The sequence below is a fragment of the Gobio gobio genome, assembly GCF_949357685.1.
Source record: "Gobio gobio genome assembly, chromosome: 13".
NCBI classification, from domain to species: Eukaryota; Metazoa; Chordata; class Actinopteri; order Cypriniformes; family Gobionidae; genus Gobio; species Gobio gobio.
The window spans coordinates 4,017,828-4,031,534 of record NC_137106.1 but is presented as its reverse complement, the minus strand read 5'-3'; the positions used below and the strand labels follow the sequence as shown (position 1 = coordinate 4,031,534).

At 40.4% G+C, this 13,707-nt stretch overlaps 1 protein-coding gene across 6 annotated transcripts in view; it reads right to left on the bottom strand.

Annotated features, from left to right (window-relative positions):
• The window catches only part of LOC307136294 (inverted formin-2), an 81,720-nt gene that overhangs the window by 40,111 nt on the left and 27,902 nt on the right, over positions 1 to 13,707 (bottom strand). For 4 of the 6 annotated variants that reach the window (XM_079833185.1, XM_079833188.1, XM_079833186.1 and 1 more), the window contains exons 8-12: positions 10,519 to 11,226; positions 8,694 to 8,839; positions 1,271 to 1,332; positions 1,083 to 1,185; positions 268 to 353 (exon numbers count right to left, since the gene is read on the bottom strand). In XM_079833185.1, the coding sequence (XP_079689311.1) occupies positions 268 to 353; positions 1,083 to 1,185; positions 1,271 to 1,332; positions 8,694 to 8,839; positions 10,519 to 11,226 (1,105 nt within the window). The remainder of the gene's footprint in view (positions 1 to 267; positions 354 to 1,082; positions 1,186 to 1,270; positions 1,333 to 8,693; positions 8,840 to 10,518; positions 11,227 to 13,707) is intronic. The other 2 variants (XM_079833187.1, XM_079833190.1) reach the window with 1 other exon arrangement.

Here is a 13,707-nt window from a genome sequence, read left to right as displayed (position 1 = left end):
GTTTTAACACATTGCTAACATGTTTTGCCTAGGCTTTGCTAGTGATAGATACTTGGTGGATGAAGCTTAAATACTCTATTAGAGTTATTGCATAAGTTTGAGCCCTTCAATGAAAGTTTATGGGGTTTTCTGTCGTTTTAATCATCGGTTTAACAAAAAGAGTAAGTTTGATCATTTAGAAAAGAGACAGAGCCAACATAATAACTGCCTCATGCATAGGACTGTACTTTAAACTCTTCAGTATGTGTTGTTTTGATGTAACTTTACCAGGGTACAGCCAGCAGGAAGAGGTAAAAGCGGTCCACATTGGCCAGTTTGTCCGGATCTCCTTGAAAGGATTTTATGTTGTCAATCTAGAGAAATAGAAAAAATAAAGTTAGACGCAAAACACTCGACAGACCATCAGCAGGACAGACTGCATATGTAATGAGATGCAAATGAGGCTCAGAAGCACAGCGGGTTGTGCTGTTGATTGATCATTAGATGCATAAAGTGCCCCATTATGGTTTTTAGGGTATTAACGCTCATGTGTAATAAAGCTGTTTGTGAATGTAAAAGGTCAAAGATCAAAGATAAATTAAGTTGTCATCTCCTAAAAGAAGTCTCACTTCCTGCTGGACCTGCATAGGTTTGACTAATTTGCATAATGTCACCCCATTGGCTGAACGGTGTCTCTTTGCCCCGCCCTCTCTCACTGTAGTTGTGTCTGAGACTGGAAGAGTTTGGTTGGTGTAGTTCATGTGGAGATGAAGCTGTTTTCTGTGTGTCAGCAGCTTAGCGCTTGCTTTCTGACCAATCAGAGCACAGCAGCTCTCAGAGGGGCGGGGTTTAGAGAGACTGAATCCCTAAATGAAGCGTTTCAGACGCTGAGAGAAAAGAGCTGATGCTTCAGTGGAGATTAGGAGACAAATAAAGTGTTTTATGAGCTTGGATGCTTGTGAACCTGTTGTAGGAGACGCCAGAACAACATTAAAATGACATAATGGGGCACTTTAAAGAGATTGTGAGCCTTGTTTTCATTCACATCAAGGTCTGCGAATGTGAAATACTTGTGAGAGGTCATTTCGATTGCACATTTGTACCTCGTGTTTTTCCGGAAGCAGTTTCAGGAGTTGTTTCAAAGACTCAACGTCAAATTTGGAACAGTCTCCTTTCTGCAGCATCGCCACAAACTCTTCATAAGAGCTGTTTGAGAGGGAATTAAACACTGTAAACGTCTCGCCACAATAAAATAAAAATCACAGAAACGGTCCGAAAACTCGGATCTTACCACTTGAACTGCTTCAGGAATATATTCAGGTTCAGATTCTTCTTGGGGTCAATAAAGGAAATCTGAGAAACAGGAGAAAAAAAAAAACATTTAAACGTCGACTACATTTATTTAAATCCTTAATTTATATTTCAGTAAATTAATGAAACACTCACATGCAGATAAAATCTTTGATTTTACATTTGCAAGATTTAATTTTTAGTCTTTAAGGCGAGACGCTACAGGTGAATAGGGAATTTTTTAAAATTACAAGATATCACTGTAAAACTTCTTCGGTTTATTACTGGCATAAACATAAGGAAAAAATGTATTACATGTTGTGTGTAAATTAATGTTTAATATGCAAATGAGGCCTTATATACTTAAATATACGCTAATTTGCATACATTTCCAAAAACTAAATCTGGAAATTGGAACAGGTTTAAAATTTTTGGTTGTATTTGTTGACATATTAGATGAGATTCTGGATATCTTACTTTGTGCTTTAGTAAATTAGAGAACACTGACAATAGCCTTAAAAAAAAAAATCTATTTTCGCCATGTTTTTTGGAGTATAAGGACCTATAACTCAGGATATGAATGATATATCAACAAATCCCTTGGGAAAAGCCTTCAGAATATAGGTGCTACTGAAGTGGATAATCTGACTCTGAGTGTGAGAAAATGGCCTTTAAAGTTTTATATTGTATACATTTCTATGAAACCCCCAACCGACAAACAAAATATATATTCAGTTCATTAATATCAGTAGTGTATAATATTTAAAACACATGGAAACTGATAAATGAATAAATGATTAATAGCAATAGCCTAAAGCTGAAGAGAAATACCTTAACAAACACACACAACAGTCACACACACTGCAGACAAACTGTCCCTGTTTGTATATATCCATCTATAACTAATGAATCTAATTCTGACATTAAATCAACTCATGAACCCCAGTTTGGGGAAACCTGCACTAAAGAAATAAATTTGTCTTCATAATCTTCATTCAAAATGACTAATAACTTGCTCCACATTTAAAACAACTTTCCTTTTCAATCATGCAAAGTGAATCAGTTCCTAATGATACAATATCAAATATTATATCAAATATCCCAGTCAAAAATATTTGGAATAATATTTTTTTTTAAATGTTTTTGAAAGAAGTCTATTCTGCTCAAAGCTGCATTTATGTGATCAAAAATATAATAATAAATATATCTGCAAGCAGCAATTATCACCCAAACACAACACAAGCAAACAAGGAATCTAGCAGCAGACCAACTGCAACAATGAGTGAAGACATTTGGAGACCACTTTAAGCTAAAAGGTTGGAAACCCATACATACATTGAGTTGTATAGAGCCAATGTCATGGTTTGTTCAATTATAGCGCCACCAAGTGGTGCAGTCCCACCGCTTTTTGTGTATGTCCTCAGAGTGCCCCCATACATAAGCTTGTGAAATTTGGTGAAAATATCTCATTTCGTTTAGGACTTATAGACATTTGTATGCATGAGCATATAGAAAAATAACCCACAACCGACTTGGATTGCATTTTTTTGCCGCTTACTATAAAAAAATTGACATTTGGCCATTAGCATTTAGTCAGCTCACTATGATTTCGATGTTCCTACAATGGTTTCGTCTCGATCGGACTAATGGTTTCGAAGATATCCGTGAAAGTTGTTTAAACGCTAAATCACAACGTTGAACAAACCATAAGGCGAAACCTAGCATGTTTGGGAATCGTTGGACTCGGCAAGGATTCAGAAATCTAGGGATTTGACTCTTGTGAAAATAAATCAACCAAATCCAAAGTAATAAGCATGTGAATGTTTGATTTTTCCACTAGGTGGCGCTTGCTCAACTTCTCCAGCTCCTTCAGGGCATCGTGCCGATGACCCATCCCCAGTTTCGTAATGATACGCTAATGCGTTCATGAAATACAGCATTTTACTACTAAATTCAAAATGGCCGACACTCAAAATGGAAGATATAGGCTGCGTCCGAAATCGCGTACTATGCGAGTAGGTACTATATTTTAATGAACTTTGCGACAGTTAAATAAAATATGTTCTATATAGTATGAATGAATGTAGTACGAATCAGAGTATTCTAGCCCTAATGGTGCGTTCACATTGAATTGAATTCTTTAGAGAATTAGGCATATCTGAATTTAAAAGAGTGCCCTACCCACGTACATTGGAGTAAATTGAGAAAAATGGTCTCATTTTACAGAAAACACTGTACATTTTAGCACAGTGGTGGAATATTGCACATATTGTATTTATTCACAATTTTATGATAAACATTTAAAAAGTGATATTTAGATTTTTTAATTAATTTGTTATTTGAAAATCTATAATTTTTTATCTGTTTGGTCTACATCCCTTCAAATAGTGTATTTTGATTCCACTAGTTGGCATTAAACAGGGGGAAAAAATATTTTATTGATATCTCCTTCCAAAAAAAAAGTTAGAGATTAATCTGTCCAAACTATCTAATAGCTCCTCCTCAACTGCATTGATTGACGGCAGCAGCTAGGACATCGAAAAGAAGGCTCCGCCTCTGTAAAGGGAGATCTCCGGGCTCTGATTGGTCTAGAAGCATGATCGACGTGTCTATAGAGAGCTGAGATACTCCCGACACAATACGTGATGACGTCATCACAAATCGCAGCTAACAAAGACGATCAAAACTAAGGATAATAAGAGTATTTGTCTGCATCACATGTTTTGATCTGGACATTGGTGACCTATCACAGTGTGGTTTGGTCATGCTTGCTCACAGACATGTGACAATGGTCTCATTTGGAAGAAAACAACCTAAGGAACGAGCCGATGTAGCTCCACAATGAGTTAGTGATCCGGACAGGAATATGACTCATGTGTTTGCTTGTTCAAAGGAGTCATTTCCGTCATCTTCGTGATTCTTTTGATAATAACCTTACTGTAAAGTGTTGGATCGGTGAAATAATGGATCAGTAATATTGAGAGTGAGAGCTTTCATTTGATATACGACTTGTCTATTTCTGGTGAGTTTGTGTAATATAAATATGAAATGTAATATTCATATGATTTTCTCAAGGGGGGGGGGTCGAATTCAGACCGTATTATCTTTTTTTTTTTTTCAAAATATATTTATTGGCATTTGTTTGAAGATTAGAACAATAAATAAATGAATAAATATTAATGAAAGAAAAGAAAAAAAACAAACAAAAACCACAAAAAAAAATATTGAAATAAATAAATAAACATTACATGACATTTAGAACAAAACTAAAACATAAAATTAAACAAGTGAGACATACATTTTGATACATCACAGTTCACAGCCTTTCATTGTGTAGTTTAACTTCGCTACTTTAACAGGAGTATTTAGTTTAATTTTGCTGGAATACAGGAACTGCATTACACACTGGGCATGTCCAAAACACAAGAGATGGATATAGTTTAATCATCCCATATTGTCTGGTCTACTTGGTTACAATAGTGCAAAAAAGGGGTCCAAATTTTGTAAAAGTCTTTTAGTTTCCCTAGAGCTACGCAAGTCAGTTTTTCCATAGCAAGGTTACTGGTCATTCCTTTAAACCATTGGTTAGACGAGGGTCCTTGGGTCTCCTTCCATTTTAAAGCAATAGCGCGCTTTGCCTGGAGCAAACTAAAATCAACCAGTTTGCGCTTTCTTGCATTCATCTCCAAATTCACTGGGTATATATGAAATAGACAAAGTTTGGGTGCAAGAGGAACATTTTCTTCAGTCAATTTACCAATCAAGAAAACTATTTTTAAATTTTTAAAAAAAATTTTTTAAATCCCTTGTCACTTCTTCCAGGCACAAAATTTGTATTACCCCAGATTGGTGACAGACCTGATAATGTAATTGCTTCATCTAAGAAATGATGTGCGTCATACCATACAGAAATGGTATTCCTAAGGAAAGGATTGTGCGTAGTTTTTTTGAGCATTTTAATTGAAGAAGAGTAAAGATACATCTGTAATGGAATTATTATTCCATTTTTTTCTATATCTATCCATGCTGGATGGTCTGTATCTATAAAGTAGTACATAGCCGAACAAAGCTGTGCTGCCCAATAGTAGACCGTATTATCTTTACGTAACAAATGCAAAAGTGATTGGGTCATCAAGAAAGCTGAGGTTCTTATCTTTAAAATGATATACCATATAAGTGTAGTTTTGTTCTGCACAACTTACAGATTTTTTAAAAATTATTATGATGATGCAATATTGGACCTATGGGTTGGTCTGTGTGTGTGTGTGTGTGTGTGTGTGTGGGGGGGGGGGGGGGGGGGGGGTTGCAGAGCTGAAGTGGTTTTAAGTCAATGTAATAGACACATTGACGCGTGTCTGGAGGTCCTGCGGCGTGATGGACGTGAATTCAGCGTCTTGCGTGAGTGATTTTATTTGGTGTTTTTTGTGCATTCACGCGTTTGAAGTGAATTCACGTCTGACGCCCGAGTTGAAAAATCTGAACTTTGGCACGCCGCGTTAACCAATCAGGAGCCTGCTCGCTGCTGTCACATGGTGAAGTGACGTGATGAGAAACCCTGCATTATTTAAAAACACTACTATTGTGTCACAAAATGTAGTTTTAAGAGTTTTCCAGGTGAGAATGTAGTTGTTTAAAGCTCATATCTGTGGTTTATTTATAAAGAGAGCGTCTCTCTGAACATGTGATCTGGTGTGTGGGGAGTTGAACATGTGATCTGAGGTGTGTTTGACATCGGCTGCGACCGGATGCAACTGATCGGCGAGAGTAGCCGCGTGCAGGCGGGGAGGAGCTGCAAACACAGACGTGAAGTCGGACACTTTCTGCTTCCCGCAGTGACGCTCGCGCTGTGTTTGCACACTTTATCAGCTGAAGTGAAATAAATGCAATATTTGGCAATACACAGATGTTTCAGAGACATTATTGTCATGTAATACTTTATGTACTGCTTAATACAGGGTGTGTTTGTACAAGAATAAAGTTCAACATACACTATCAATAAAGTGGGGTCTGTGTTTTTAATCAGTTCTATTTTGATAAACATGACAATATAACATTGCGACTACATGAAAGGAGGTTTTACTGTTGTAAAAAACAGATTTGTGCGCATTAGTGGAGCTGAAGGTTTCAGAATAAACACGAAACACACGTGATCGCTGTCATGCGGTGAATCTGGCCAATCGTGGAACGGCTGTGTCGTCATCAGAGCCCCTGTAGCCTCGAGCAGCCGCTCTGGAGAAACTGCACCGGCTGTAATCGCCGGCTGCTCTCGAATCGCTCTCGCGGCACTTTGTTGACATACGTCACTGTCACGTGGCGTCGGCGCTGCCTCAAGTCGGACAAAATTTCTAACCGGCATGCACTGCTTCAAGTCAGCCGCCGATCGGTCTGCGCATCGCTGGGTGAAGTCAAACAAGCCTAATGTGATCTGGTGTGTGTGGAGTTGATCATGTGATCTGGTGTGTGTGTGTGTGTGTGTGTGTGTGTGTGTGAGCTCCAGTGGATCAGCGGTGCTCATTAACCCCGGCGAGAGCAGCCTTTTCTCGGCCAGTCCTTCTGCCGTCTGCCGCTGGCTCTGATGTCTCTGTGGTGGTTAAACATCAGATATAATTCATCTTCTGTGGATCTAACGGCCCATCTTTCCACTCATACCCCTTTTCCACCAAGGCAGTGCTAGAGCTAGATCGGAGCCAGAGCCTAGTTTCAAATCGGTTCTTTGTGTTTCCACACCCAAAGCCCCAGCTCTGAGCCAGGAAAAGTGGTTCTTAAGTAGCACCAAAACATTGCTGGGCTAGAACTGGGCTAGAAGTAAGAACCGATTACGTCAGGCGCTGGGGGCGGAGTCAACAAGACCAACACAAACTGGAGATCCGCCATTGTTGAAATAGCAGCTAATGGAGCTAACAGCTGCTGCTCGTTTGTAATCTCCGTCTATACAAATTACGGCGAACTGAATGAATGCGTTGGATTCGCTGTGTTTTCGTTGTGTTTTGATGGCGATGTAGGATCGTAAAGCCATGTGAATCAATAGTAACGCAACGTTTGCATTGTTGATGGAGGGCTTGTTTGCAGCGGCGCTGTGCAGAGACCGATCGCCGTATGACAACGAGTCCAGCGAGAGCATACGACTCCTTATGCTTTTGATTCACTCATGCGTTTTTTTTAATATCATACGTGGATCGGTCTGCACAGCGCCGATGCATCTCGAACAAGCCTGGTGTGTGTGTGTGTTTCCCGCTGCCCAGGGTTGCCAGGTTTTCACAACAAAACCCGCTCAATTGCTTCTCAAAACAAGCCCAATCGTGTTCCAGGGGGGGATTCCCCAGTAAAAATCACATTTGGGGGTAAAATATGTGGGGTTTTTTGGCATGGTGGCCTACTAAAATTTGCATTCCCGGGGCTAAATATCACATAATTGGGGTCGCTTCAACCCGCGGACATGAAAAACAGCCCGCGGCAACAGTGATGAAGTAGTCCAACTTGGCAACATTGCCACTGCCTCGCTAGCGTTGCTGAGAAAGATGAGACGTATACAGTGACGTAAGACCTGGCTCTGTTGTGGCTCTCAGCCCGTGGAAAAGCAAACCGGTTCTTAGAAGCTCCTCAGTCGAACCAACTATGAGCTGGGACTAGCTCTGGCTCTGAACTAGCTCTAGCACTGCCTTGGTGGAAAAGAGGTATCATAAATCATCATTTGTTGTCTGCCAAATCGTTTTGACTGAGGGCGAAGAGAAGTTTCATAACTTTATTCTTTAGGATATTTAAATACACATGCAGTGAAGATAATGTAGGCGTTGCCTGGACCACATTTGTGTGGCTATTCATGTTTAATATATATATTTATAATGAAAATGAAAAGAAGCAGTGGTGTTTTATGACATTTCTCCTGGAGTGCCTTGATCGTGCGTCTATTTCACTTCAAACGCTCGATTTACACGCGTCCAATCCTGTGGACGGATTCAAAATGTTCAAGCTAGGTTTTGACGCTCAATCCGCGTTTGGTATGAACGCAGCATTAGGGTTCAAGAGGTGGCGCTAGAGGGATTGAGTTAGAGACTTCAAATTGGCTGTGGTGACAGTTCAGACTGTCCTCTATCTGTGTGCCAAACGTCGTAACTTTCCCATGAGCCATAGACTCAACACTGATAATGTTTCTTGATTATTTCATATGAGAGTGTTTTGTGAAGGATCATGTGACACTGAAGACTGGAGTAATGATGCCGAAACTCACTAAATTACACTTTACAATATATTCACATAGAGAACAGATGATCTACACTGGAATATTGCACTTTTTACTGTATTTTTTAATCAAATAAACGCCGCCTTGGTGAGCTGAAGAGACTCAAAAACATTTTAAAAAACCATTAATAATTCCAAACATGGCCGCTCCAGTGTGAGCATCAGGCAGTGGTGCTGAATCTCACCTCTTTGGGCTCTTTCTTGACGGGGCCGGCCGGGCCCTTGTCTTTGGGCTCAGCCACGGGCAGGCAGAAGAGCTCTTCGATGCTGCTGTAATTCGGCTCCAGCGGCAACTCACTCGGGACGGACGCCCACATGGAAGGACCATCTACTTGGATAACAACAACAAACATTCACTCAGACATGTGCAAACTAGCTTACGATCACAGACGCGCCACACAAATGAGAAGAGCGGATTGAAAGCATCTGATTGAATGGAGTTACACAAGAGAAAATTCATCTCTGGGCAATGAAACCATCTGTGAGCAGAAATATAAATTCTGAAATAATCAGGACATTAGGACCTAAACTCCTAAATCAAATCCAATTATTTGAATTTCTTATTCTATATTTGAGTGCTCAACTAATTCTGACCCATTAAAACCCATCAGGCTGTGGTCGGTCACATGTCTATTCTCATCTAAATATGCTCTTATTATGCCAATAAGATACTGATAATCAAAAGTCTGGCTATTAGCGGCGTTAATTAAGTATCATTGAAATACTATTACATTATATTTTGTTAATATTTTGAATTGTATTTCATATTTTCTTTCATTTAAAATTGTGTTGTGTTTTTGTAATTTTTATTAGTTTTTGTCTAATATACATCTTGGTTAATGTCTTTATTAAGTTTCAATTGTAAAATTTTGTTGTGTTTGGCATTTTCTAATTGTCTTTTTATGGTTTAAAATGTTAGTGATTTTGTTATGTTTTTTCTTTAATATGTCTATTTAGCTTTTTATTAAGTTAACTGTAAAAGTATTAGTAATTTTGTTATGCCTTTGTAAAAAAATTTAGTGTTTTTGTCCTTTTTAATATATATATATATATATATATATATATATATATATATATATATATATTTTTTTTTTAAAGGCCGTTCTTTATTTGTTTAAATGTTAACATTTTAGTCATTTTGTTGCACGTTTGTCATTTTTATAATTTTAGTAATTTTGCTGCGCGTTACAGATTTATTCGTTTTTTTAAAGGTCTATTTAGTAAAATTTTTTATTTTGTTGTAGGTTTCAGTAATTTTGTTGTGTTTTTTTAAATGTCTATTTAGCTTTTTATTAAGTTAACTGTAAAAGTATAAGTCATTTTGTTATGCGTTTGTAATTTTTATTAGTTTTATTTAAATATGTCTGTTTAGCTTATTTTTTAATTTGGTTGTAATTTAATAATTTTGTTGTACGTTTGTCATTTTTATAAAAAAAATTTAACAAATAAAGAACGGCCTTTTAAAATTTATTTTATTTATTTTTATTTTGTTGCGCGTTTCCGTTTCGTTTTTTTATCCGTCTATATAGTTTATTTCTTTATTTTGTTGCAAGTTTTAGTAATTTTGTTGTGCGTATCATTTTTAATTATTTAAAAGGCAGTTTTGTTTTTTTACGTTTTAGTAATTTTGTTGTGTGTTTAATTACAAAAAAAAGTCTATTTGGTTATCAAGTTTAAAATGTCAAATTTTAGCAGTTTTGTTGTGTTTGTCATTTTATTACTTCTTACATTTTAGTTGTAGTCATTTTAGTACTTCAACATTAAATAAAAATGAGAAATGTCTAGGCAACTAGCTGAAACACATTAATTACATTTTATTTCAGTTACTGTTTATTTTATTTGAAGTAATGACATGTTTTCAGTTAATAATACCCCTGGCTTTTACATGTTCATGCATTAGGCAGATGCTTCTGTCCAAAGTGACTCGTGCATTCCAGTCAAAGGCAGGCGTGTGTGCTCACGCTCACTCACACACACACACACACACACACACACACACACACTCCTCACCGGTCATGGCTCTGGAGTTGAGCTTCTGCCAGTTGAGCTTCTTCATCCTCAGGGTGGGGTAAGGGCCGCTCTTCATCGGGCCGCCGTAGATCTGACCAACCCCATGAAACGTCTGGGCCACGATCACATCGCCCATACCAGGAGGAGGAGGAGGTGGAGGAGGCCCACTTACACCAGAACCAGGTGGAGGTGGAGGAGGTGGAGGTGCACCCATTCCTGGCAGAGGAGGTGGAGGAGGAGGCGCACCCATACCAGGTAAAGGTGGAGGCGGCGGTGGACCTGCAGAACCCATTCCTGGCAGAGGAGGAGGTGGAGGAGGAGGTGGAGGTGGAAGCATCCCTGATCCTGGTGGAGGAGGTGGAAGCATCCCTGATCCTGGTGGAGGAGGTGGTGGAGGAGGTGGAAGCATCCCTGATCCTGGTAGAGGAGGAGGTGGTGGAGCTCCTGTTCGGGGTGGTTGAATGATGGGTGGAGGAGGCAATGGTGGAGGCGGAGGTGGTGGTGGAGTAGTTACAGTCTTTGTGGAGTTGGCCAGTGGCTCTTGGCTGGTTGATCTGCAAGAACATGTCATGAACAGCTGGTCGTCTTTGGCCTCCGTCTGAACAGCTTGACTCTTTCTTTTGCAGCCGTTGACCTCAGAAGAAGCTTTGGGCGATTCCTTAGTGAAGACGAGCCTCTGCAGGATCTTCTCACTCGAGTCCATCTCAGCTGAAGCAGAGGAAACATCGCCATTAGACACAGACACACACACACACACACACACACACACACACACACACACACACACACACACACACACACACACACACACACACACACACACACACACACACACACACACACACACACACACACACACACACACACACACACACACACACACACACACACACACACACACACACACACACACACACACACACACACACACACACACACACACACACACACACACACACACACACACACACACACACACACACACACACACACACACACACACACACACACACACACACACACCCTACCCCTAAACCTACCCATCTCACACACACACACACACACACACACACACACACACACACAGCCCCTACCCCTAAACCTACCCATCACACACACACACACACACACAGCCCCTACCCCTAAACCTACCCATCACACACACACACACACACACACACACACACACACACACACACACACACACACACACACACACACACACACACACACACACACACACACACAGCCCCTACCCCTAAACCTACCCATCACACACACACACACACACACAGCCCCTACCCCTAAACCTACCCATCACACACACACACACACACACAGCCCCTACCCCTAAACCAACCCATCTCACACACACACACACACACACACACACACACACACACACACACAGCCACACAGCCCCTACCCATCTCACACACACACACACACACACACACACACACACACACACACACACACAGCCCCTACCCCTAAACCTACCCATCACACACACACACACACACACACAGCCCCTACCCCTAAACCTACCCATCACACACACACACACACACACACACACACACACACACACACACACACAGCCCCTACCCCTAAACCTACCCATCACACACACACACACACACACACACACAGCCCCTACCCCTAAACCTACCCATCACACACACACACACACACACACACACACACACACACACACACACACAGCCCCTACCCCTAAACCTACCCATCACACACACACACACACACACACACACACACACACACACACACACACACACACACACACACACACACACACACACACACACACACACACACACACACACACACACACACACACACACACACACACACACACACACACACACACACACACACACACACACACACACACACACACACACACACACACACACACACACACACACACAGCCCCTACCCCTAAACCTACCCATCACACACACACACACACACACACACACACACAGCCCCTACCCCTAAACCTACCCATCACACACACACACACACACACACACACACACAGCCCCTACCCCTAAACCTACCCATCACACACACACACACACAGCCCCTACCCCTAAACCTACCCATCACACACACACACACACAGCCCCTACCCCTAAACCTACCCATCACACACACACAGCCCCTACCCCTAAACCTACCCATCACACACACACACACACACACACACACACACACACACACACACACACACACACACACACACACACACACAATCAACTGTATGTATACGCAAATATAGAAGTCAATAAATGCATGTTAACGAGTAAATCTACAAGGAAATCTAAGTAAATAAGTAATAAACAAGTATATGTAAATAAATATGCAAGTAAATAAATTACTAAATTAATATGTAAATAAATAAGCAAAAAAGTAAATAATTAACATATGTAAATAAACAAATAAAGAAAGTGAAAAAGTACATTAATATGTGAATACGTAAATAAACGAGCAAGTAAATGTAAATATACAACTGTAAATAGTAGGGCTGGGAAAATGAACGCGTTAACACAGGCGATTCATTTTTTCAGATAACGCAGCGTCCGCTTTATATCCATTTTTGCCCAGCGTTACATGATCTCACTCCTGTTCATGTAAATGAGCACGACAAGACACAAGAGAACGCGCTGTGTGTCAATGTCCTGTGTGTGTGTGTGTGTGTGTGTGTGTGTGTGTGTGTGTGTGTGTGTGTGTGCGTGTGTGTGTGTGATGGCTAGGTTTAGGGGCAGGGGGAGTGTAGGGGGACAGAATATATGGTTTGTACGGTATAAAAACCATTACGCCTATGGAAAGTCCCCATAAAACATGAAAACCCAACATGTGTGTGTGTGTGTGTCAGTGTCCTGTCTGTGTGGCTGCGTCTCATGTCAGCTAATCGAGGGACACTCTGACACACACACACACACACACACTCAGACAGAATCTCGTCAGTCTCCTGCTCACATCGAGTTCTCTTTTGCTCTTGAACAAACAATAACACAGAGAATTTTGAGTATTCTCATATTCTCATATTAGGGTCTTAAATGAGTTAAATAACGTCTTAAATGAACTTAAAGAGTTGTGAGGAAATGAGATGCGCGTCAGATCCGCCTCATGTTCATCAGCGGCTGTTCTTAAAGTGACAGG